The sequence below is a fragment of the Ursus arctos genome, unplaced genomic scaffold (assembly GCF_023065955.2).
Source record: "Ursus arctos isolate Adak ecotype North America unplaced genomic scaffold, UrsArc2.0 scaffold_31, whole genome shotgun sequence".
NCBI classification, from domain to species: domain Eukaryota; kingdom Metazoa; phylum Chordata; class Mammalia; order Carnivora; family Ursidae; genus Ursus; species Ursus arctos.
In genome coordinates this window covers 22,667,032-22,690,381 of record NW_026622997.1, presented here as the reverse complement: position 1 = coordinate 22,690,381, position 23,350 = coordinate 22,667,032, and the positions used below count along the sequence as shown (strand labels likewise).

The window sequence follows — 23,350 nt, the reverse complement described above, 5'->3', positions numbered from 1 at the left end:
TGCAGGAGGACTGTATGTAGACGCCAATATTTCCATTGGAAATTAAACTTTGCAAGAGAAGATTTCGAAATGTGAACTTCATACACATGCTTAACTTGCTAATACACACTTTATATCATAAAAAATTGAGAAACCTTAAATAAGGGTGTCTAGTTTCACCAGGAATTTGCATATTTTGCCAATGATTATGGAATTAGTCTCTTAGAAAATTCCTTTCTAACGTGTGAGATTTCTTATTAGGAAAAATTCAGAATCAAGTGGATTGGCGTAGAACATTGGTCTTGCTTCCCTCTATTTAAACATTTTAAATTCAATTCCTCTTTAGTTACATTTTAGCTCCTCGAATACAGGGAACACGGTTTGTTCTTCTTTCCCCAGAAACTGGTGTGTTTACTTTGATGGACTCAGAGGGGCTTTTCAAATTAACTTCAAATTTCTACAGCTCCTTTTTCATATCCCGTGTGTGAATTTACTGTGGAGACTTATAAACGACGGAACCGGCTTCGGCAGTCTACTAGTGAATTGCTTTGCTTAGGTGAGTGTAGAAAACCTTTGGCAACGTGGCTCAGGCCTGAGTTTTAGCACCTAGGCAAAAGTTTTTAGAGCAATGAGGATATGAATCAGTATGAAGGCCGCACTTGAACCCAAGACTCACTTTTAAAAAGCCATTGAAAATTTGAGAGCATATTCAATGAAGTATCTATGACGGCGGTGTGTCTCCCTTGAACGAATTAGTTCTTTTAAAGTATCGATTGGGCCAATGCTCAAGGTAGGGCTAGGTAACATTACAATCGTAACACCTCTTGGGCAATGGTTCTAATTAATACAATTCATATTTCAGCAAAACATCATGGGTCGTAATTGAAAGAAATCATCTGGGTCTGAAGAATACCTACTGAGGGCAGCCCTGTTAAGATGAACTCTGAGGTGTGCAGATGAATTTCCTGGATTTGCAAAGCAGGAAAGGGAAGGTTTTCCCTCCTTATAAGCCTGGAGGATTTGACGTTTGGCCCCGTTGAAACCCAAGGGCTATCTGGGCTGATTAACATATATGTAATTAAAGTGCCCCCCGCTAGAAAGGCAGAACCCATTTTATTTGGCTCTGTACTACTGTGAATAATTTCTTTCTCTCTACATTATTTACCTTCTGTGTACGTGTCTGTGTGGGAGGGGGTCTAGTTTCCCTGGACATCGTTCTGCTGCCTGGTTTAGGATTATTGCTTCCTATCCTGGCAGACAGCAAAGAGTAGACAAGCTTTGCCTAGCATTCAAACTAGATTTTTCTTTCCGTTCATATCACCATTTTTAAGCCACATTTTTCATCACAGGGTAAGAAACACTGTAAATAATTGAGGTGATCCATCAAGAGACCCATTCTTGATAATGAAAAATTGCATAACTCAGTAGAAGTCAATTAAAACCCACAAACTTGAGACCCCTTTGCTCAGTGAAGATTTATTTTTATAGGAGGCATTTAATACGATAGATTATGGGGGTCAAAATTTTTTAAAGTTTTAAAAATCCAGTTAGAGCTTGACAATCAACATAAGATTTATACAGTATCAAAGTACATTAGTTCATTGAAACGAAAAGGTTTTTTTTTTTCCATTCCTTTAACATAAAATGTCTGAGATGTTCAGGATTTTATAACCGATTTAGAAATGATATCCCAGTGTGGGGTACTTTTTTATTCCTTGGAAGGTTTTAAATGCTTCATTCTCTTCGCTTGTCCCTATACAATGAAAAGTAGGTAAACTAAGAGAGAAGGCAGGACATTTCATCTGTTAAACCAAAGATCTGAATAATTAGGACTAGATAAATGACTTGAAATGTTTTGTTGTCTGGTTGCTTGGTTAGGTCACAGCCAATACAATAGAATGTAATATCTTATACAACTCTATATAATTGAAAAAAATAATGGCAGTGTCTTTAGAGATATCCAAACTATGCAAGTGTCCAAGGGGAAAATGCCAAGTCCCTAAAATGCAACGTCCATAACACTTTTTTTCCCTTTCAGTGGCTTTTCATGCCCCAAATCTAAAATTAACCAAGGAGCAACTTCCATCTTCAGAAACAAAAATATTTAACCATTTGTTTTAAGGTTCGTTATCTCCCACTATAAATTTAAACTGTACCTAACAGCTTAGGTAGGATTCGGCAGTCAGGCCTGGAGGATGCCTAAGTCCAACCAACAGTAAACATGTGACTTGCTTCCTACTGAAATTAAACTGCCAAGGAAAAAGAAGGAATTGTCCCCTTTATTTAATAACAAAGAACGCTATCGTTCGAAGTCTTCAGATTTGGAATTCCAGCAATGTTTTTCTGTTTTTCTCTTGATGGGTGACGAGAATGAATAATATAAAAAATAAAAATAAACCTCATCTAAACAAGCAGTCCTTTGACTTTATAAGGCTCAACATCAAATATATCAAATTCTAAAAATACCAAAGACCGGTGAAATGTCAAAGCTGGGGGGATAACATGCTGGGGATAGGACAGATTTCTAAGCCTTTCAATTTATTTGAACCTACTAGCATTAACTTTGTTAGGTTCATAGTTGCCACTTAAACAGACTACTAGGGACCACGAGATTTCATATTTATATAAATATTTGACTTTGACCTCATAAAAAGTCCCTTGGGCCTATAATACTTTTATTCTTGTATAATCTGAAACAAATCCTTTCCTTTTAAAAATCAAACAGACCACGTTACACACACAGTTGACTAACTATTTACAAAGCACCCAATTAAATCCTACTTAATTCTCTCACTCTAAAAATTCCATCTAACTGGTGTGCAAAGTACTGATCGCATTAAATGCATAATGTTCACAGGCCCTGATGGTCCTATCAACCTAGAAAACAGTGACTTCGTTAAAGAGAAAAGAAAATCTTAAAAAATAAGGGTTTTGGAAGAAACGAGACCAGAAATCACAGTACAAGACAGATAAATCTACTTTAATATTCACATGTAAAAGTTACACATCACAAGAGATCGGACAGTAGTTTAGCAGTAACTAACATAGCTATAGTGAAAATCATTTTTATAAAAAAATAATCTAGATGCGGTCATCAGAATTTTTGGTCTACTTAAGTTAATGTTTGAAGATCGACTTTTATCCCTGCTTGAAGGATTTGCCATTATGCCTTGTTTTTTTTCTCCCACTGTTGCCTATTAATATTCTTTGGAGGAAGGAAAGCAGAAAGTGTTCATTTCTGAGAGTTTGTCCTTTGGTAGCAAGCAGAGAACATTTGTCATTTCTATGATTTAAATCATCTGTACAGACATGAAACGTAGTGACACTAAGCTTTAGTGTAAAATGAAGAATGATAAGCATTTTTTTCACTTTGATAAAACAGTAGATTTCATAAACTCCTTAAGGATCCAAGCATTTCCCCATCCCATATGCAAAACCATTCAGAATCCATCTTGACCTCAGTTAAAAAACAAAAAAGCAAACACTTACTCTTTATATATTACACTATCGAACCTTGTACTTAAAAACTGATAAAGTGTATTTCCAACATGTATGCTTCAAATACAAAGATTTCAATCTAGGTTAAAGAAAACACATTTGAATGGACTCAGAACAAGTTTATTTTGTGATTAAACATCTCATGCAGTCATGCAGGACCACGAGCTATAACTATTACTTCCGAGTCTACACGACACTGGATAAAACAAAAACAAATTAAAAGCTAGGCCAAACAGAAAAGACATTCAAGATATCAAGAGCTCTGCAATGGAGCTGAAAAATAATTTTCCAAAAGAAATATTCCCATAGATTAAAAAAAACACACACATAATATTTACAAAAAATATTTAATTAAAAATATCTTATAATTACAGTAGTCTATTAAAGCATATACTTTCTCACACTTATAGAACATCTCTATATATACATGGTATGAAATGTCACTCAGTTATCTATACAATATGTAACATTCTTGCAGGGAAAAGAAAGTTCCCTGCCCCGTTATAATCATCTATTTTAAACAATAGATGTCAAAAAAAAATATCTACAATGCTCTTTTATATTAGTAAAGCTTCAAAACAAAAATTGAGCTCCTTGGTCACAAAGTAGGCTTCTAAAGTTGATTTACTCTGGATCTTCTATTTATCAGTCCTGTCACACTTAAGCTTAAAAGTTTAACTGCACCTCCAAAAACACAGAAATGTACATTTCACAGCGATTATAAATGAAGAGACAAAAGAGAATACATATGCAGAATGTTTATGAACGTGCAAAAAAAAAAAAAGGATGAAAGTTGTATTTTTCTTTCCCCCCTCTCTCTCTCTCTTGGAATGACGAATGAAACGTTTCTAGAATTTGCTGATTTTTTTTTTTCCTCCTTTCCTCGGGTGGCTTTTTCTCTAACTTCTGCTCTTTCCCCCTCCCTTTCTAGTGCTCCTGGCTCAGGCTCAGGCGGCCGCACACCTGTGGAAGAGGAATGAATAGAGGGGGTGTGTGAACCTTCCCGCTGTAGACTAACTGGCGCCACCGACCAAACTCAAGACATGCTTGATCAACAACCCAAAACAAACCACCAGGTCAGACAACACCCGCAGCCCGCGGCCGGCCAGGCGACCAGCAGGCAGCTGCTGGCTCCCGGGAAGCCCGGATTGGGGATCCACTCCCAGGCCCTGCCCGAATCCCACTTTGTGGGTGTCAGACGGCGCGGGGGGTGGGAGGGTTGCACATCGGGCGGTTTATACGCCCACGAGGGTGCCCTCCCTCGGTGGGGAGGAAGGCAGAGCCCGCTGGTCATGGGAAAGGCACGGGGGTGGCGTGGCGGGGACGACGGGGACAGGAGCTGCTGACCCGTCTCCATTTAGAGTGAACCCCCAGTTACTAAAGCGAAGTAGGATGGCACGGAAAGGGGGTGTCCATCTCATTGGGATCTGCCCTCAGAAATGCTTAGGGGCACAGAACACTGCGGTGCCTGGCACCGGAAGCCCCTGGGGACGGGCGTCTCTGGTGACCCGCCACTGGAGAAGGGAAACGCGCGCTCACCTGGACAGAGCGGCTCAGCGGCACAGAATGCTGTCGCCCTGCTTGTTCACCGCGCCGGCCTGGAACAGCAACGGAACACCAAGGCAAAGGTTAGCAGGCACAAACGTCGCACTCGGCACGGTCCTGGATTCGTTCTCGGAAACCAGGCAGGCGCGCCGGCACTCTTACCCCAGTCTGCAGCCCTGGGGGACTCCCCCAACCCCACCCCAGGCGCAGGCTGGACTAGACAACCCAGGATGCGCAGAGCCCCAGTCCCGCCCCGCGCGTTCACTGGGACCTGCGCTCGCCGCGCGGAGCCTGCCGCTGGTGGCCCCGGGCGCCCGGAGAAGGAGGGGGTGCTGTCACTCCCCCGCCACCCCTGCCCGGTGGCGTCCGGCCACCCCGCCACCGCCCTCCCGGCCCCCCGCGGCGTCCGCCCCGGGCCGGCATCTGGCCTCTCACCGGGTCGGTGTTGAGTGCCGTGAGCGGGGTCCGCGGCGGCGCTGCCGGACAGGTCCCGGCTGGGTGGTGCGGTGGCGCCGGCGGCGGCGGCTGCCTCAGCAGAGCCGGGTGCGTCTCCAGCGCCAGCTGCAGGTCCAGGATGTAGTCGATAACGTGCTGCAGGATCTCCACTTTGCTGACTTTCTTGTTGGGCGGGATGGTGGGCACCAGCCTCCGCAGGCGGCTGTAGCAGTCGTTCATATCGCACTGCAGGCACAGCGCCGGCTCGTCGGCCGCCGCCTCCGCCGCCTTGCAGCGCGCTGCCGCCGCCGCGGCCGCCGCGGCCGCCGAGCCACCCAGGCTGTGGCCGTGCTCAGCCAGGCAGCGCAGAGCCAGCTCCCCACCGCCGCAGCCCGACGGCGCCTTGCGGCCCGAGGGGCGCACCGGGCTCACCGCCTTCATCGCGCGCGCCCTGCGCCCTGCGCGAGCGGACCCGCTGGGGCGAGCGAGGGAGGAAGGCAAGCTCCGGGCCCCCGCCCGCGGCCGGCTCCGCTCCCCTTGCCTTCGCGCCCGGCGCGCTCGGTCCGCGCTCGGGGCACCGCGAAGCTCCCGGGGATCCCGCGCCCAGGAATTGACGGCAGGGTCGCTCCGGGTTTTGCGAGGGGATCTCTGCTCAGTGGGCGACACTCGGCCGGGACCAAAAGGCAAGAAAAATCAAGAGCACCGGAAGGAAAGCAGCCCACCGCGTTCCCTCGTCACTCCCTTCGGAGCTCCGACTACAGCCCGGCCGCCGCCGCCGCGCTCCCCTACCGGCAGGTTTCCCCACAGCCAGACCCACTCACAGGCGCGCCTCCCCTACGCTCTCGCCCCGCCAGCCGCGCAGCTGTATTTATAGAGCCGCGCGCCCCGGGGGCGGGGCCAGCACGCTGGCGGGGTCGCCGCGAGAGCCGAGCGGAGCCGGGCTGGGCGCGCGGGCGGGTGCGCGGAGGGAGGCGGCGAGGGCGGAGGCTCCGGGCGGCGCTGGGGGGCGGGGAGCCGGGCAACCCGAGCGGACGGGTGGGCGGGGGGTCGGGAGTGGCCAGCCAATCGGGCGGACGGTGCCACCTCAGGGAATGACGCTCGGGCCAATGGGAAGGACACTCCATTCCGTCAACGCTGTGGGTCGGGGTTCTGAGAAAAGAGAGCTGAGTGGGAGTCGGGCCAGGCTGGTGTGTGCCCTAGGGAGGGGAAAAGAGAGGGAGAAGTTCCTGTGAAGAACTGCGGGAATGTGCGGCTGGAATCCACTCTCCCCCCCGCTTAGGCTGCTGAGGGAGCGCTGGGCCCTGCTCGAGGATCCCAGCGCGGCGACCAGGGACCCTCCGCCACCGGTCACTCCAGCCCTGGGATTCCAGTGCCTTAAGAAGGACGCTGCTCAGGAAGGCACGTTCGTTCTCTTCTGTATTTTCCCTCCCCGTTTCATTATTCGCCTTTTCACAATCGCCGAAATCATAATGATGGAATGGAATGTGCAGCCGTTCCGTTTTCTTTTTTAAAAAGGTTAAAGCTTAGGAAAAAAAAAAAAAAAGGAAAAGAGTGCCGAACGCAGATATTTGGTGAAGGGACTTACAAATCAAAAACGTCGTAGGGTTTTTCTTTTACCCATCTAGATGCGCAAGTGGGCTCAAGAAATGCAGTTGCCTCAAAGCACTTAATGAGGGCACGTAAATATTAAAAATGCATGGGCACGGAGTATTTAAAATTCCACCATGACATATAATATTAATCCGTTTTATGTAAAATTCATACCTGTAACTTAATGTAGGCCATTAACGCACCGCCTCACGTGTTAGCGTACCCCGCTTTAAATAAAATGCTAAGAATGTTCAGAGTCTCGTTTTGCAGCAAAGCATTAAAATTCACACTTCCAGTTCCCAGAGTCCTGCTTGGGCCACACCCTGCAGAAAAGTCTGTTCATTAACGACGTTTCTGTGGTTTCTAAAAGAAAAGCTGTCCTACAAGGGTTCAAACGAAATTGCACAATGAACTTTGATAGGACCTTGTGTGTACTCCTCAAGGAAAAATTGAGCCCTTTGGTTGAGAAATGAGCATAAAGACTCTCTGGTCATTGAGGATATGAATTTTGAGTGCCTTCACCCTGCAAACCTCCCACCTTTAGACAAGCTAGGAGATGAGTTAACTCAGGAATTTCCATTTGTGTGCATGATATAGATTGGTGCCTTCATTTTTATAGATCATTAAGAGAGAGAGAGATGGACCTCACCTCTTCCTGATACTCTCTGCAAGGAAGCTCTCCCTCCCCGCCTAGAACTGAAGTACGTGCATCAGGCAGGTAGGTACTTTGTTTGGCCACGTGGGTATTTTATAACTATTGCATTACTAGTTCCCCAGAGCACATTCTTTTTTCCTGATGAAATGAGGAGTAACTATTGAATGCTGGTTTCACAGGAAGATGCCACAACCCTCCTCTCTCCTAAAACACATTACTGCCTCTACTAATTGTTTGGAAACGAGGGACATTCTCACTTCCTTAACGTGCATACTTAGATGGTCTGCATACACCCCTATCAAGAACAGGAGAATTGTAAAACCTCAAAGAAGACTATCTTCTAAAAACAAGCGTAGTTTTATATATTTTTAAATTAGAATAGATAAACACAGAGGATATTTTCATTTTAGAGAGAACGGGGCCAAAGAGCACTCGAGGGCATTAAGCTACTATCGTGGAGCTTATCATATCATCACAGATGATAATAGTAAGTGGAGATATGTACAGATGTTTCTGTTTCATTGATTTTTTTTTTTCTTTGTTAGAGTTTAAAAGCTGCTCCAACATTTGAAACCTAAGATTTTTCTCCGGCAAAATTGAACTATGCTAATATACTGGGGGCACACTAATTTCAAAACTTTACAGATCCTGAGTTGATTAAATTTGAAATGTAAGTTTTAAATACGTGACACAAAGAAATAAACCTATCCATCTTGTTGAACTTTGCTAAATCTCAGAGAGCCGTACCCTGGGTGTGACAAGTGCCAAATGCCAGAGTTTCAGGTTTTGTTGGAGTTGCTCTGTGTGACTGGCTCAAAGTCAGAATAGCTGGGTTACTGTGGAGCCTAAGTTCAAAGGAATGTACCGTGGACACGTGATCAAGAACACTCAGGACAAATGTGATCCCCCAAATCCTGCCAGGAGAATAGGCAGAAGCAGTTATTATATTCCTCATTTTGAAGGTTGGAAAGACATTGATCAATTAAAGGCTAGGAAAACGTTATACAATGGAAATAAAGTATCGAACCCGGTGCTTTTTGGGCTCCGAAACCTGAGAGCTAAGCAATGCATGTTTTTGATTCTTAGACACAGTCACTTGCATGACGTCAAAGCTGAAATCACAAAAGACTCCCGTCACTGATCCTTCAAACCAGGGTTTACTCAGCAATTACTAGCTTTTGGGAAAACCTTGCAAGCTACATTATTTCTACCGCGTGCCGGAGAAGGAAACTTAGTTTCCCATGACTCTTCCTTTTACATCAAAATGCTTCACCAGGGCTTGTAAAAATAAGATGGGCTAGCCAAAAACCCTTTCCCAAGAAAGTGCAAGAGGCTCCCAAAATGTTCCTCAGAGGGACCCTGGGATGAAATAGTCAGAGGAAAATTGCTAGGGAGCCCTGGTGACCAAAGTCATGTGCACACCCTTCCTGCACACAAAGGGTTCTGTAGCCCTTTCTTGGGATGCATCTAGGCGCTAATGGGAGCCTCGCTGAACTGCAACACCCAGGCTCTTAGAATTCACAATCACCCTGTGTTTACACGAAGCAAGGGTATCCAAGCATATTGTGCTATTCAGTCCAAACGCCTTTTTAGGACTTGATACTTCTTTCCCCATGGCTTGCAGGGAAGCAGTGGGTGGGCTCAGAGACACAGATAAACAGGAGCGTTCCCATGCCTTGGTGCCTCTCTAGATGCAAATGGTCACTGGAAGGGGGCACATGCATTCTTTCCAGGCACGAGGAACCTGTATGTACTCTGCGGCAGGAGCGTCCCTTGCTCCAAAAAAGTACATTGGGCAATGTGGCAGTTCATGCTCAAGGCTGCTTTATCTGGCACTGACTGTTACAGACTTACTTGTGCTACCCTTGGATTGCTGATACCAGTCCCGGAAGCACTGATAACCTTTTGATTTGCCCAGTCTTGGGAAAGCCGTATAAGAAGGGGACATTCTATATTGAACATAGCCGAGCAAATGTGGCCAGCAAAAATGCCTACTTCCAGAGTTTTGAAGGGTAGTCTGTTGAAATAAGAAGGAGCTGATGTGGAGAAGAAAGAGGTGTCATTTGTTTTTACCTTAGGAGACGTAAAGAATGTGGACTTTTTTTGTTTTAAAGATTCTATTTATTTATTTGAGAGAGAGAGGGAGAACGAGAGAGAGAGAGAGAGCGCACATGAGCAGGGTGAGGGGCAGAGGGAGAAGCAGACTCTCCACTGAGCAGGGAGCCTAATGCAGGGGCTTGATCCCAGGGCTCAATTCTGATCCTAGGGCTCCGGGATCATGATCGGAGCCGAAGGCAGTTGTCCAACCAACTGAGCCACCCAGGCGCCCCAAGAATGTGGGCTTAAAAGTCAGAACACTTGGGCTCCAGTTTTGGCTCCTTGGTTTAGTCATTTTATATCATTAAGCTGGATTTTTAAATTCCTGTGTGTTTCTTATATGAAATGAGGATAAAAATTGTATCTGCTTTAAAATGTGTTCATATATATATTTAAACTTGTATAAGATTCTTAGAACAGTATCTGGCACTTAATGAGTGTTAAACTTTATTATTATTTTTGGCAAATACTATTTCTCAGTCTGTGGCTTGTCTTTTCATTCACTTAACCATCTATGAGAGCACAAGTTTTTAATTTTGATGATGTTCATTTTATCAATTTGTTCTTTAACACAGCATGCTTTTGATATCATATCTAAGAAATCTTTGCATAACCCAAGATAACGAAGGTTTTCTCCTGTGTTTTCTTCTAGACGTTTTATAATTCTTAGGCAGGGTTGGTTTCAAAAGCACACAACTTACACAGCCACATAGGGTCCCGGGCTTAGAAAGGTCTTGCACTTGGTTTAATGCTCTGATGTTACCATCTTGAAATTCTTAGTAATTTTTGAACAAGGGGGCCCGTGTTTTCATTTTGCACTGGACCCACAAATTATGTAGCTAGTGCTGGTTTTAGGTTTTAGGTTTAGGTCTATGATCCGTTTTGTGGTTATTTTTGTATGTGGTTCAAGATATGAATTGACGTTTTTATTTTTTCATATGAGCGTCTGATAGTTCCATCACCCTCTGTTGAAAATACTATCCTTTTCCCATTGGACTGGCTTTGCACCTTTATCAAAAATTGGTTGTGTGTATATGTATGGTTCTATTTCTGCCCTCTGAATTTTGTTTCATGGGTCTATTTGTCTGTTTTTACACCATATTCTCTTGATTACGATAGCTTTATAGTAAGTCTTGAAATCAGGTAGTGTTGATTGACCTGTCCTGCACCTTTCTTGTTCTTAATTTCAAAGTTGTTCAGCTATTCTGGATATATGTTGCAATTGCATATGAATGCTAAAATCAGTTTGTGAACGTCTTCAAAAAAAGGGCTTGTATCCAAAATATATCAAGAGCATCTACCAAGAACGTATAAAGATCTCTTAAGCTCAATAATAAGAGAACAAACAACCCAATTAAAATGTGGACAAAAGACTGCACCAGACAGTCCCCTAAATAAGATATACAAGTGACAAATGAGCACAGGAAAAGATGCTCAATCTCACTCGTCATTTGGGGTACGCCTCAAAGCTACTATGAGATATCACTACACACCTGTCACAACTAAAATTAAAAAGACTAACCACACTAAATATTGGTGAGGTGCATAACACCTGGGGCTCTCCACACTGCTGGTGGGAATGTAAAATGAGAAAAACTGCTTTGGGAAACAGTTTGGCAGTTTTTTCAAATATAAACATATGCACAGCACATAACATACCATAATTCTACTGCTAGGCGTCTATCCAAGAGAAGTAAAATAATATATCCAAGGGCCATGAAGGGACACAGGATGATGGGTACATTTACTGTCTGGATTGTGGTGATGGTGATGTCAAAATGTGTCAAGTTGCAGCACAAAATGTGTCAATATTGCAATATGCAATACATATATATCTATATATAGAGATATATAGTATATCATTTTATATGGAATGGCAATTATATCTTCATAAAACTTTTAAAAATTATTAATTTTTAAAATTAATATTTGGATCTCAGAAGAACTTCTTCCACGAATCCACCAGTTTGTCCTTTAACTTCTGTCGATGGGTATGTTATCATCTCTCTCTCTCTCTCTCTTTCTTAAACTCTGTATCATAGTGCTGTCAGTCAGGGATTATAGCATTAGCTGAATGCTGGTGAGATCCCTCCAAAGGAGGCATGAGACATGTCTGCTTGAATATTTCAGCTGTCATGGGGATCCATTAACATAGTCAATCACCTGTTGGAAATGGACTTTGCTAAAACCACATCCACTCGCCCTTGTTTTGTGTTGTTCTAATGTGACATGGACTTGAGACTTGGAGGAGGACTCAACCTATTTATTGGACATACTCTTCCCTTGTGTGGAATGAAAGCCATGCTCTGGACTCCCATCTCTGTGCTTCACCCCAGCTATAGCCTCTGCAGCCTCAGGTGCCCCACATTAGCAGCTGCCCTGGGGCACACACACACGCTGGATGGGGAAGATGAAAAGCTCCATCATTCTACATTCAGGATGGCTTTCCATTTCTCCTCTTCACCCTTTCTGTCTCAAGAAAATAAACAGGATTAAATGCATTCACTTCCAGAACAGGGAGCAAAGAATCCCAGCTGGTCTCCTAGTTTTGCCTCTAAAATCCTATGGCTCAGTCTGTAGCCTCAACTTCATCTGGCAAGAGGAGGGGTTTATAAGGATGGAGTGAGGATCAGCTTCATTGAACGTCCCAGGAGAAGGGCAGTAAGTAAACAGTAGGAGGCAGTAGATTTGTGTGTAAAAGATACTCAACGTCCACTGACGTCTGCACCATTACTGAAAGGGGCTTGTAATAGGTAAAATGGTTATAAAGATGTCAAAGGAAACAAGCTCTTGCTTTAGCTCATCATTCCTTTAGAAGAGAAATTCAAGACAAGAATGTATGCGTGTATGTGCGTATTATTTAAAATTCATCCTAATAGGGGCACCTGGGTGGCTCAGTCAGTTAAGCATCTGACTCTCGATTTCGGCTGAGGTCATGATCTCCAGGATCAGGAGATCTAGCCCCGCCTCCGACTCCACGCTCAGCAGGGAGTCTGCTTGAGATTCTCCCTCTCCCTCTGCCTCTCTGCTCCTCTCACTGCTTGAGCGTTTGCTCTCTCTCTAAAATAAAATCTACAAAAACTTTCATCCTAATAATTACTGATTTGTATCCGTCTGCTGCATCCTTTCTTTGAGCAGGCAATACCACTCATGAGGTCACTGCTAAGATCTGTTCATAGCACAACACAAACTGGTGCTAGCCTTCCACGGATGAAGGGTTTCAGCTACATTTCCCTTTCTTTTACGGTGAATGCAGAATAATCCCCCCAGTACAGAAAAGGCACAATGAGATGTAATTTAACCACTTAAAGGAAAGATGCTAACTAAACAGTAATTTGCTTCGCATCTTGGATCTGAATGCTGGACGTCCGTCGGTCACACAGTAGATCTGCTTTGCTGAGGAGCTTTCCCCTTTTGTTGGTATCTAGGTCATGGTTCCTAAGAATGGAGACAATGTTCAAGAAACAGTTGCAATTTTTTCCCTGAGGAGGAATTTTTGAGACATTGTTTGCAGATCCCATACCGTTGTCATTGTTGTTGGATGGCTCATGATGTCCGTGAATTGTGTTCCTACAGGGCAAGATGGCTCTGGAAAGGAGATGAACAGCATGAAAACCCACTTGTATGTGAAATAATTAAACTCGTACCTTTTTCTACTAGCGAAACATGTGCAACAAAACACTAAAGGAATTCAAGATGCAGAATTAAAGGGGAAGGGAACTGAGTTAACTCTGAACTTTATCGACATTGGTGATTGTATGTGAAAATTGTCCAGTTCAAACAAAACCATCCCTTTGGGAGGGATTATAGTTAGAACTACTTTCCCTTGAATAGAATTAAATGATATTTATAAGCTTTAAAGACTAAAAGCTGGAATGAAACATATTTTCTTAAAAGTCTGTTTGACAGAATAATCTAAAAATTTGATAAAACATTAGATAATACTACTTGGTCTGAGGGAACCCTATTTACCATGTTAAAAACATCTTGTTCATTAGGTCAACATCCATGTATGATACTTTTTGTTCACATTATGTTATAAAAAATGGGCAAGATACGTATCATCAGGAAAATTAAGACAATTCCTGTGACATTGTAAACATGCTACATATATTGTCTTTGAGGCTTTGGAAAATAATTTGGTTGGAGTTTTAGGCTATCCAAGTAACTTGTTAAAAATGCCTTTACATTGGTCATCAACCCACTGTGCTGTCTTTATCAGGAATCTACATCTTGTACTACATAAAATGAGTTTGCCCTTTAGCAGATTATTAAGTGGGCAAGTTTGGCACCTTCCCACATTGTCCATCAACAGTCTTCCCAGAGCCGCTGACTCTTGATCTCTGCTGAACACAGTTGAAAGACTCATATGCTTTCTTTTTGTCCAACTTCTAGGAAAAGCATCCTAACACCCCAAAGAGATATATGCTTAAAATTTCTATATTATGAATAATATAAAAGCGGCTCTTCAGCCTTATTTTTAAGGTTCTCTGTCAACTGATCCTTCTCCAAAACGGTTTCAATTCAAGTCAACTCGAGTCAAGCCTACAAAACATGTATTGTCCATTTGTTACATGACAAGACCGTGTTCAAGAAAAGTTAAGTCTCTTGCCCACATGGAGCTTGCTGTTGAGATGATGGCTTACAGAGATTAAAAATTCATTAAGGAAATACAACACGTTCTGTGCCATAGTACAGGCATGGATGGCCACCGTGGAGGCAAAAACCAAAGCCTGGGTCAAAGGAAGCTTGAAGAAGAAGAGTGACTCGAGCTCAGTCCTGAAAGATGACTTCTTCAGTGGTGAAGGCTTTCCAGGTATTGGCAGTGGTAGGAGCAGAAGCTTAGAGGAGTGAAAAGCAAGGGTCTCCCATGTCATTTTTCCTGCCTCAGTCCAAACTACTCGACCTTCGTTGCTTTACATTTGACTAGTACTTTTCTTCCTCATCTCATCGTACTCTTCCCTTCGAAACCATTTTTCACTTTCTTTTCTCCCAGTCTGTGGCCACCAGTTCCTTCAAAAACCATGGCTTCTGCATGTACGAAGCTATCGATCATGAATTCCCTTGCTATAATTACTTACAAGTCACTTTATTAACTTTCCATTTTATAATGAAGGCTATAAAAATTGCAAGGTAATTAAGAAGCCACAGAAAAACGTGAAGATGAAAATAACCCACACCTAGAAATAACCACTATTAATATTTTGTTGTGCATATTTCCCCATGAACATAGATATTATTTCTTGAGCAAAGGCTTTCGATGTGCAGTGCGTACTTCTTGGAAATCAAATTTTCTCTTTATATGGCATGGATATATTTTCCTATCAATACTTACTTGTCTTTGTTGATATTTTTATGGTTGCATGGTAGTCTCTTATGTGGACATGCCATAACTTATTTAACAAACTATTATAAATATTTTTATTGTTTCCAGCTTTTGGCTGTGTATTCTCCTCACGTCTGATGCACTTCTTTTAACTCAGTATTACCCGGCGGTTTGCATTTGTTGGCATGTTACAGGGCAGTTCTCTTCACGCTGTGCTGGGATGGATCTTCGACTACCCAGAGCACCTTACGGCAAGGCCAGTGCTTCCTCTTGCTCCTTTTTATGGATCGGTAGGGAAATTTGTTCACACGGGAAGTGCCCACGTGTCTACTTGGGTGGCTTGGCACCATCTCCCAGGATGACATCCTAATGAAGAGCTGTTCAGAGGTGACCTACAGATTTCCCATGAATTCAGAGAGTGGCTGGCTTGTTGAAATGAGAAGAGGAAGCATTGGAGCCAAGTCATGGTGGATCCCCTGGGTCAGCTGACATCCCAAGAAGGTTCTGGTCTACCTAACAAAAAAAGCTCTAGGAAAGCTGCTGAGACTATAAATTATAAATTTGCTGGAGATTTCTCAAGGGAGGGAAATAGTGGGAAGGAGACGTCATGGGATAGAAAGCAGAGCATGTGGGCTGCATGAGTGAGCCCTGGAACTGTTACGTGTACCATGAATCGGCTCACGTCAGTACTTCTGCTGCTGTTGGTTCTCTCTCTGCTCAGGGTTCATTTCTAGGCTAAGCCTCTCATTCCTTTCTTTTAACTCTTCATTTTCTTGCTCCATCATCTTCTACAACCTGATCTTAAATGCAGTTGCAAATAATTTTGACAGTGAAGTTTATGTCCCTTCTACACACCAGCTAATCATCATATTCACCCACATTGACCCAAGCCCTTTTATTCCTGGACGTCAAACCAGTTTTCTTTTGAAGTCTGTAGTCACCACCATACTGTAATCTGGTAGCAAATGATAAACTGCCTGTCCTATTGGTTAAAATGTAAACAAGGAATAAGTAAGTAGAGAAGACCATTTTTATCAAGTTTCTTTTTGGAGATTCTGGTATTCATTCATTTTATTAGCAATCAAGCACAGAACGATGTTAGTCAAGTAGGTATAAAGGTCTCCTTCAACAAAAGGAGTTTAGAAATGCCTATTATCACAATGTCACCAATATAATTATTTATTTTGGCCAAATTTGTTTTGGAATAGAAATATCTTTAGTATAAGGATGATTCCTTATTGTCTCAATTGTAATATGATTAATGTTTAACGTGTTGATGAGACAGCAGTTTTATAATCTGGGTGGTCAGAAATCTGTTACTTAATTTCTGAAAGGACAAGAAATAGCCAAAACCGAGCAGTCTTTTTCATCCTGCCGTAGGGTATTTGCTGAGCTACCGGGTTCCTGATGCATCTTTAGATCTGTCCTGCTTCACTGAGGAAGAGTGGTTATCATTTTACTGAAATGGTGGTGCTAAGTCTTTACAGCAGGTGTAACAAGGGATCTCTTCCTTCCTTCTGCCTTGGGTAATCTAAAAAAAATGGAGTGTTATTGGTTTTAGGTCCGAATCAAACTTAGACTTGTTTCGAAAAATGGGAAGTGTTGGCCACAGCTTTATCTCTTCAGTTCTTGTCACTGAATTTTCAGACAATTGCAGATTTTAGAGGTGAGTAGGCAGGTGGAACAGGTGTGAGAGGCAGCGTCAAAGACCATCTCTAAATAGATCATCAGCTTGCTAGTGGGATCGTATATGGCAGACGAGGGAAACTGGCCTAAGGTCTCCCCGTTAGTTCCCATTCCCTTGTCATGAATAAAAATCCCACATCTAAATCGATATGGCTTTTCCTCTTGCACTTTTAATTTTTATATTTCTACCAATGACTGTAACATGCTAACCAAAAGCTACTTTATAGTCAGCAGAAGAATTTGGATTAGTGATTGGAAAGTATCTGGATGCTAACAGAGCAAATAAATACCTCAGATCAAACTTTTCAGAGATCACATGGGAAAGAAAATATGAGGGGTGGGGCAAGAATCCAGGTCTGACATTTAGGAAAATAAATACATGGAGGCAAAACATATTAGAGATGGTATTTTGAATGAGGGAGCTATTTTCATGAGAGTTGTTAGAATGTGATACCAATATTTACTCGATAAACACATAGAATTTTTCCTGTTTTCAGATCCTTAAAGCAGAATATAATGATCTGGGTGGAAGGTTGGAGTGGAAATGATCTAGGTCCCTTCCAAATGTAAATTTCTATGATTCCATGACATTCTTCTATCACTGTGCATGCTGTTCCTTCTTAATTTGCAATCTCCAGTTAGATTTGCGATTGTAGTTTTAGTAAAACGCTTCACTGGTCTTCACTTTCAAATGCCTAATCCCACTTTAGTAGAGGCAGCAAAGAGATAAACAGGTACCTTGGTGATGAAGGTACGTGGCCTATGTCAATAATAGAAATATTTTATCTTGGAAGAGATGCAGCACTTACTTTAAAGCACCCTGTTTGCTCTGTGCATGCCTTGTACGTTTCCATCAGCACAAGAGTCTCATCTATAACTTGGAAGACATTTATATTCATGTAGTGGCTGTATTTTTGAAATACAGAGTATGAGCCTTTAGTATCAGTTCTGATTTCCATAAGTCATCCAAGAAAACTAGTCTCATTACTCCATAGTCCTATTGCACAGATAAATGCTGGTTATCTTCCACATTTTTATTGCCTTTTTTTTTTCTTCAGGAAGTAGAGTGGCTATATAGTAGGAAAGGATTAGCAACGACTCACCTCATCTACAATAGCATATCGTTGGACTCGTCTTCTAATTAAAGCAGGGAAATAAATGGCCAGTTTCCCTATAAACTATGTCAGTTGCAGTTCACAATTTAGGGCGGTGCACGCATTCACTCTCTCAGCTCTTCAAATACCAATGGTACTTAAACCTGAGGAGGCTTGAGTCCATGGTATTATCATTCGTTCAATGCCTACCAATTTGTACTAGGTCCTTCTTTTTCCTCTGGAGATTTAAATCTTTACAATCATAATATGGGCCTTATTCCGATCAGTAAGTTCTAGAGAATTATACTCTACAAATATGAGTTACTTTAAGAATGGGGTAAGATCAATCTCTCTTTCACTATCTTAAAAATCACTGGCAGAAGTGATGGCTTCGATGAAACAGTAGGGATTGAAAGAGTAACGCTGGTTCCCAAATGCTGGTGTGCAGAATGGTCATCTTTGCTTTAAATAGATATCCAAGAACCACCCCCTACCCCATCCTGCTTCAGGTGATTCAAATGTGGTGATTCAAGGACCACATTTTGAAAAATAACTGGTCTAGCCAACAGTGAGTATAATAATAAATTTTTCAAAAAAACGAACACTGTACATTTGAGATGTCCTCAAGCCTGTAGGTAAAGGTAGGTAATTCAAGACAGAATTTTTCGATAGTTAGATGTGCAGAAATGAATGGAAATGAACTGGGGAGGGGATAAAGTGGAGACAGATGTCAGTGATGTGACAGTGCATAGTAGCCACCATTCATTGAACTGTGATTCTGCCCTAGGCACTCTGAGATGCCTTCACATGCACATACATAGTTCTCACCGTGCTCAGAGGTATCCCAGAATGAAGGACTGAGTGAAATTCGTTAGCAGTTGCGATCAACAGAGTAAATGCAGACTAAGAACTTTAGAAGAGCAAAAGAAAAAAAAAGTGAATCAGGGGCAAAGAGGTTAATAATCTATATCTATAGCTATATCAATATCCTATCTACTCATTTTCAGAAGTCTGAACACCAGTCATGTCAATGCTCGTATTCATGGGCCTGCTGCATTTTCAGATTTAGAACTAAGCCAGGCATTAACCAGGGGGGAGAAATCGTCAAAAAATAAATACAAAAAAACCAAGATGAGCAGGGTAAACTGGTTCTCCAAATATAGACTCTTAGGAGTGAAAGGAGGAGTCGCATTTCCCCAGCCAAGTTTCACTTTGGAGGAGAACTCCCAGTGCAGAGTAACCACCATGGCAGCTTTGGCATTACTGTTGATCGTAGCCAGCAAAGGGGAGGGTGGAGCCCTGTTCCTGACAATGAAAATGCTTCACAGGGTTTGGTGAGAACAGCATGAACTCACTCCCTAAAAGATCTAAAAATTTAACAGAATTAGAAGTCATGAAAAACATATTATTAACTCTAGTATTTATTTTAAAAGCGAAGGTACCTACAACAACGTTCCTTTTCTAAAGTGGAACCATGTGACTTCTGTAATTAATAAGTTAATTGAAGGTAGAATCAAAGGGCACAAAGTTTCAGTTATGCAAGATGAATAAATTCTAGAGATTTACAGATAGTAGTAAAGCATAGTGCCTATAGTAAACACTGTATTATATAATTAAAAATTTACTTAGAGGGTAAATGTTACATTAAGTATTCTTATCACACACACACAGTAACAACAACAACAACAACAGCAGCAGCAATAATAATAATAATAAAAGAGGGCAGGAGGAATCTTTTGGAGGTGATACATATGTTTATGGCATAGATCGTGATGATGGTTTCATGGATATATACTTATCACCAAACTCATCAAGTTGTTATACATTAAATATGTACAGCAAAAAGGGAAACAATCCGCTAAGGGGGGGGGGTGTGATTTACAATCTGCAAGATAGTCTGAAAAACCCATGCCTTTGCTTCCCAGCTCTGGAGATGTGGTAAGACCTACACCCTAACCCTCAGTCCTAGCTGTACCACTGACAGGGTCAGGTTTATCTCATCCTACAGTTTCCCTGTCTGTCAGTGCAATGAGAGGCTAGAACTGCTGTATCCCTAAGGTTCTGGGCAACTCCAGTACTCTAAGCTTGTGATTAATTATTTATTTGTTCATTTGGGATGTTGTTTTCAAAAAAGAGTTAGGTTGTGAGCCATCGTGCTTGACCTTCCTGAAGATAATAGCAAAGCCTTCAAGCTGGTTTTTAAACAATGGTCAGTGGAGAGCCTATGGCTGCTGTGTGGACCCCATTCTCTAGAACAAAAGGACAGAGGTGGGCAGGAGGCTACTTTAATAATCCAGGCTTTGACCCGGTTGATCCAGCAGAGGTGGTGAGAAGTAATTAGATATATTTTGAAACTATGGCCTATGGAATGAATGTGGGTTGTTAGAGGAAAGAGAAGTGAAAGACTTCTGTAGTTTTTGATCTTACCAAGTGGAAGGACAAAGTTGACATTTATTGGTGGAGAACCCCATGTGAGGAGCTGGGTTGGGGCAAGACGAGGTTAGTTCTGCCCCCATGAAATGGAAATGCCTGCTAAACGTCCAAATGGTGAAGCCGAGTAGGCAACTGAGTATCTAAGTCTGGAGTTCAAGAGAGGTGTTTGTGTTGGTGACATACCTTTGGGAGTGATCATCTCCGCGTGAAGGGTGTGTGAACCACAAGCCTGGATGCCATCTTCTAGGGAGAGAGTGTCGCTAGTGAAGAACTCTTGGTCCAAGGATCAAGTTTTTGTACCACTTCAGTGCTTAAAGGTTGGGGAGATAAGGAAGAAGCAGAAAATAAAGTGAGAAGAATGACCAGTGAAAATATGGAAGCCAAGGGAAGAAATAGCTTCAAAGGGCAGGGAACACCTTAGGCGGGTCAAACGCTGTTAATGTAGGACAAGCTGGAAGAAACCTCACAAGGGAAAAACCCATTAGGAATGGGAACTGCCCTATCTACCTCATTGTCCGGTTTATCCTTTGTATCCTGGGACAGCAAGCATAGGAAAAAAGGAAGACTCTTTAATTTGATGTATTCAGACAGAAACGTATCCGTTTGCATAAAAAAATATATATATATATCTCCTGCTTCTAAATGTAGTATGCAAGGGTACCATGTAGCAACTTCTTCCAAGGAGAAATTTCGTTTTCTCGGTGTTTTCAGTGTTTTGATGGAGTTATCCAAAGAGCAGCTATCCAAAGAGCCTACTTTCCAACTGGAAGGAGTCATTGTAGGAGGATTTTTTTTAATCTCTAAGAAAAAAAAAATCCCTCTTGTTCTTATTCATCATTACAACGGTTTCCTTGTAAATAGGATACATGAAATGAGTGAATGAGCTCTCAGAGAGTGACTATCGATTAAAGGATACATGCTAGGTGTGCCCACAGCTCTCTGAGCACCCTCTGCAGCCCACCCACGTTGACACTGAGATCTGTCATTTAGAACACCTTTTATCTGTCACCCTTCTTTCAGCTCTGACTAGCCCCATCAGGTGTCTGCCAGGTGGTCCGTAAGGCCACGTGTATTTTTTACACGTCCCCCACTACGGGCAGCAAACAGCTCTGACTGCCACCCGGAAGCCCTGGGTTATGGGTCTGGTCTCCTCACTTGTCCATCTGCTTTGTAGGGATCAATTGCAATTCTTCCCATTTAAGTCATTCCCTCTTGTCCTTCCTCTATTTGATCCTTTTTGCCTGTGGATTTCAGAATCACATTTCTAAGCATGGTATTTTCTCATATTCTTGGAGAGACGGCTTCTTCTTGGTGGCTTTGGGGAGAAGAAGCCCCTTTACTGGCCTGTGATCTTTGGAAGAATGAATCATTCACTAACTTTATCATTAGACTTAGATTCTCTACAATCTAGATTAGGCAGCTAATCTTGCTAATTATCCCAGTGGTCAGGTCACTGGGTGTTTAAAATTTTTGGTCCTCAGTTATGCAGATTGTATTTGTATAAGCGCAAAGCCCGGGAGTAACTTGGTTAAAACGTGCTTCCCACTCTGTTAAGTTGTGTACTGTTTACCTGACATTACCTAGAAACATCTGCTTATCATAACATAATTTAACATTTCATTCTGTTTCCACAGTCACCTTAAATGCCATATAATGACAATGCACCAAATGTTTCCTTTCCCTCTTATTTATCAAATTAAGTATTCATTTATAACCACTAAAACAAAATAATTTTTTTGTCTTTACTTCCTGAATTTTTCACAACATGAAACATGAATTACTGGTACAAAAAAAGAAGGAAAAAAGGAAAAAAGAAAAAGAAATACACCACCAAAGAATTTCTACTGCAAATGTTTTTATTTTTTGCTATTCTTTATTTAATGTTATTATTAAAAGAGTATGGATTACTTCCCAGTGACATTTCTAGCTTAATGAGGGATCCTGGGAATATCAGTTCTAGGTGAAAACAGTAAGTATAAAAAATAAGATACATGTGAATTTTCCCTGGAATACAAATACAGTAGGTGATGGGAATGAAGGAGGGCACTTGCTGTGATGAGCACCGGGTGATGTAGGGAAGTGTTGAATCACTAAATTGTACACCTTAAACTAATATCACACTGTATATAAACGAACTGAAATTTAAATAAAAACTACAAACAAGCAAAACCCAAACAACAAAACCAACCAACCAACCAACCAACCAACCAAAACACAAATGCAAATCTAAAAGCCAGTCAGTCTGGAAGGCAAAGAGAGGCACAGAAGGATGTTTAGAAAGGAAACCATCAATACCCTGCATTTTTCAGGTGCCTAAGACTGATCAGGTTGTAGGATTATATCATGGGTCAATCTTCAAGTGAATTTGATTTCTCTGTATGCTCTGAACATAATTCTTGCCACACCAACTTTTTTTTTTTTTTTAAATAAATGAACTTCTTACTTGGAATAGTTCTAGGTGTATGGAAAAGTTGCAAAGATAGACCAGAGGGTCCTTGTGCACCCTTTACTCAGTTTCCCCAGGGGCTAAGATCTTACAAAACTATGGTACATTTGTGCTGATTAAGAACTTAACCTTGTTGTTTTACTATTAATACAGACTTCATTTGGAGTTCACCAGGTTTTTCAGTAATATGCTTTTCCTTTTCCAGGATCCAATCCAAGATACCAAATTGTATCTAAAACTCCAACTGTTGAGGAAAATTAGGACCAGAGTTAGAGCTATAAAGACCTTAGACCTAAGGGATAGTGATTGAGATCTGGAACGAAGAAGAGTATATAGAAATAAATAGCACAGATATATAAGCCTTGGAGAAACCTTGACTTCAAGGATGTAACCATCATTATGTTTTATTTCAAGCCATTTATGTTTGTTATGTCTCTGTCAGTCATCTGGTGTTTTCCTTTATTATCAGAATATAATAGGGGTTCTTTAAAGTCAAAATATTGAAATACTTATCTTCATATATAGATAGTACCTGGTGTATTTCATCTCCTTCCAATTTATCCATT

The 23,350-nt window shown here is 42.0% G+C and overlaps 1 protein-coding gene and 1 long non-coding RNA gene across 2 annotated transcripts in view; one reads left to right on the top strand and one right to left on the bottom strand.

The window, feature by feature from the left end:
• Window positions 1-1,437: 1,437 nt before the first annotated feature.
• On the bottom strand, window positions 1,438-6,325 carry ID4 (inhibitor of DNA binding 4). Its single transcript, XM_026511568.4, has 3 exons — window positions 5,458-6,325; window positions 5,017-5,075; window positions 1,438-4,440 (listed from the first exon to the last, which is right to left on the bottom strand). Exons 1-2 carry the CDS (start codon window positions 5,896-5,898, stop codon window positions 5,031-5,033), a joined length of 486 nt encoding a protein of 161 aa, XP_026367353.1. The 5' UTR covers window positions 5,899-6,325; the 3' UTR covers window positions 1,438-4,440; window positions 5,017-5,030.
• A 1,344-nt stretch (window positions 6,326-7,669) lies between these two features.
• Window positions 7,670-23,350, top strand: part of LOC123001713 (uncharacterized) — a 340,673-nt gene continuing 324,992 nt past the window's right edge. Inside the window, exon 1 of the long non-coding RNA XR_006410904.3 lies at window positions 7,670-7,765. This is a non-coding gene — a long non-coding RNA (uncharacterized LOC123001713). The remainder of the gene's footprint in view (window positions 7,766-23,350) is intronic.

Excerpts from the sequence above, each read along its gene's own strand:
- ID4 (XM_026511568.4), bottom strand. The coding sequence starts at position 5,898 with ATGAAGGCGGTGAGCCCGGTGCGCCCCTCGGGCCGCAAGGCGCCGTCG. Across the intron at positions 5,076-5,457 it reads CGGCACTCAACACCGACCCG|GCCGGCGCGGTGAACAAGCA; the intron begins GTGAGAGGCCAG and ends TTGCTGTTCCAG.